The sequence below is a fragment of the Sinocyclocheilus anshuiensis genome, unplaced genomic scaffold, assembly GCF_001515605.1.
Source record: "Sinocyclocheilus anshuiensis isolate Anshui unplaced genomic scaffold, SAMN03320099.WGS_v1.1 scaffold1787, whole genome shotgun sequence".
Classification (NCBI taxonomy): domain Eukaryota; kingdom Metazoa; phylum Chordata; class Actinopteri; order Cypriniformes; family Cyprinidae; genus Sinocyclocheilus; species Sinocyclocheilus anshuiensis.
This window is the reverse complement of record NW_015551094.1, coordinates 55,742-58,004: the sequence shown is the minus strand read 5'-3', so window position 1 is coordinate 58,004 and position 2,263 is coordinate 55,742. Positions and strand designations below refer to the sequence as shown.

Sequence of the window (2,263 nt, the reverse complement as noted above, 5' to 3'; positions counted from 1 at the left end):
AATTGGTGGGTTTTTGTTAAATGTGAGCCAAAATCATCACAATTAAAAGAACCAAAAACTTAAACTACTTCAATCTGTGTGCATTGAGTTTATTTAATACACGAATTTCACAATTTGAGTTGAATTACTGAAATAAATGAACTTTTCCACGACATTCTAATTTATTGAGATGCACCTGTAATTTATCTTATCCTGATAATTATTTTAGTATATAATCATCAATAAATATTAAAGAGTTACATAAAAAACATAGCATTGAAAAATGAATTAAATTAATAATCTAAATTTCTACCATATACAATTGAATAAAATTAGCATCTAGCTAACAGCAACTTGCTTTGTGCATTGGTCTGGTTTCACCTCACTCCAGTCTAAATGAAATGATGTTATAGGTAATTTACTACACATTGTCATATAAATAACATGAAAATACTGTGGATTATTAAGGCTAAATCTAACTAACCACTCTTGCTATGTAAACACACTTACTTCTGATGTTTTCTGAGTAAATTATTTGTTATACACCGATTCAGACAGTGATGTCTCGTGAGTTCAGTGTTGAATAGATCAGGTTTTTTTTTTAACCATTCATTAAAATGAATCGGTTCAGGAGTCATTAGGTCGTGAATCGGACATTTGAAAATATTTGTCAACACCGAAAACACCATCACTGGATAGGATTTTTTTAAATTTTTTTTTTAAGTGGTTTGTCAGCTGCATGTGTGGAATGCTTGTTGGAGAAGATAAGGGTTTTTTAGCGTAATTCACACCCAGCGGTAATTCAGGTAAAAAACATTTACGAATGCACCACATGAAACAAGGATTCGCTCTTCTGACCTTTAACCATCATGTTAGTTGATTTTTATTAATATGTCCGAGGGAGGGAGAGGAAAGAGTGGTTAGTTTGAAGACAGAGAGAGTGCATGGGGAGGGGCTCTCTGCTCTTTCTTTTCCTCTGTTAACATGCACGCTATCACAAGTGCAGCAGTCATTTACATCACTCATAAATCACATTAAATTGAATTAGGAATTTTCCAATGTCTTTTTGCTCCTTTAGGAAGAGGTGGCTAAGAAGCGCTCCCGTCGTGCAGTGAAGTTCCAGCGGGCCATCACTGGTGCCTCACTGGCTGAGATTCTGGCCAAGAGGAACCAGAAGCCTGAAGTGCGTAAAGCGCAGAGGGAGCAGGCCATCAGGTGATCACCTCAATTTTTCTGTGCCCTTCCTTTCTTTGAGGACCCTGGACCTCCAGGGTACGTTTTTTTTTGTTCCTAAACCTTTTCGGTACAATGACCTTAATGCTTTTAATTCACTTTAAAGATTTTTCAAATGTAATATCTGTTAATTTCAAGTTGATTTTGTAACACTCTTCAGACGTCATTGTGGGGTCATGTATGAATAAGTCACAAAAGTGTTATGGTTTTTGGCTGTAGATTATTATTATTAAATTAAGTTATTAAATTTCTTTTAGAAGACCTACAATTCTTACAATTATTTGTCTTAAACAGGGTTGTAACTGGTTAACACATTGAGACAGGTGCAACAAAAACTGAACATTTCCTTTCTAACTGTATTTTTGATCTGATCTTTCAGAGCTGCAAAGGAGGCCAAGAAAGCGAAGCAGGCAACTAAGAAACAACCCACCCAGAGCGCCAAGGTAAGATGAGGGTTTGTACAAAAACTCAAAACCATAAGTCTATGAGCTAGGTGTGATTGTTCTTTGCCCCTTGAGGCGTTGCAGTGTGACTGATTCTGTCGCTTCTGTGTCATAAGGTGGCATAGAGTAGAAGGACTAAGTCTACATCTAGTACCCTTTTAATAATGGGTGCTCAGTGTCATTTATAGTCCTACACATGATTGCAAACCAAATATAAATCCTTGTGTTTGAGTGTCTTTCATATAGTCAGTAACATGTTTGTGTTGTTTTTAGGCCCCTGTTAAAGCTGCATCCAAACAGAAAATTGCCAAGACCATGAAGGTCAGCGCTCCTCGTGTTGGTGGCAAGCGCTAAGTTCATGTTTTGTGTATTAATAAAAGTTTCACTATCAATCTTGAGTTCTTGAAGTATTGATTTCATTAACGTTTAGTGATAAACCGTGACATTGTTCACCTAAAATCACTTTGTGTGTGCTGATTTAAAGGGGACATCGGATTCCCATTTTCCACAAGTTGGTATGATTCTTTAGAGTCTTCATGAAATGTCAGTAACATAATTTGGTTAAAATTCCTCAGTTTTCATGTAAAACAACACCCTTTTTTACTTTG

At 36.1% G+C, this 2,263-nt stretch overlaps 1 protein-coding gene across 1 annotated transcript in view; it reads left to right on the top strand.

Annotated features, from left to right (window-relative positions):
- The window catches only part of LOC107662676 (60S ribosomal protein L24-like), a 13,086-nt gene extending 11,033 nt beyond the window's left edge, over positions 1-2,053 (top strand). Inside the window, exons 4-6 of the mRNA XM_016452755.1 lie at positions 1,058-1,194; positions 1,592-1,655; positions 1,929-2,053. Coding sequence (XP_016308241.1) covers positions 1,058-1,194; positions 1,592-1,655; positions 1,929-2,009 — 282 coding nt within the window. The 3' untranslated portion in view covers positions 2,010-2,053. The remainder of the gene's footprint in view (positions 1-1,057; positions 1,195-1,591; positions 1,656-1,928) is intronic.
- Positions 2,054-2,263: the final 210 nt, after the last annotated feature.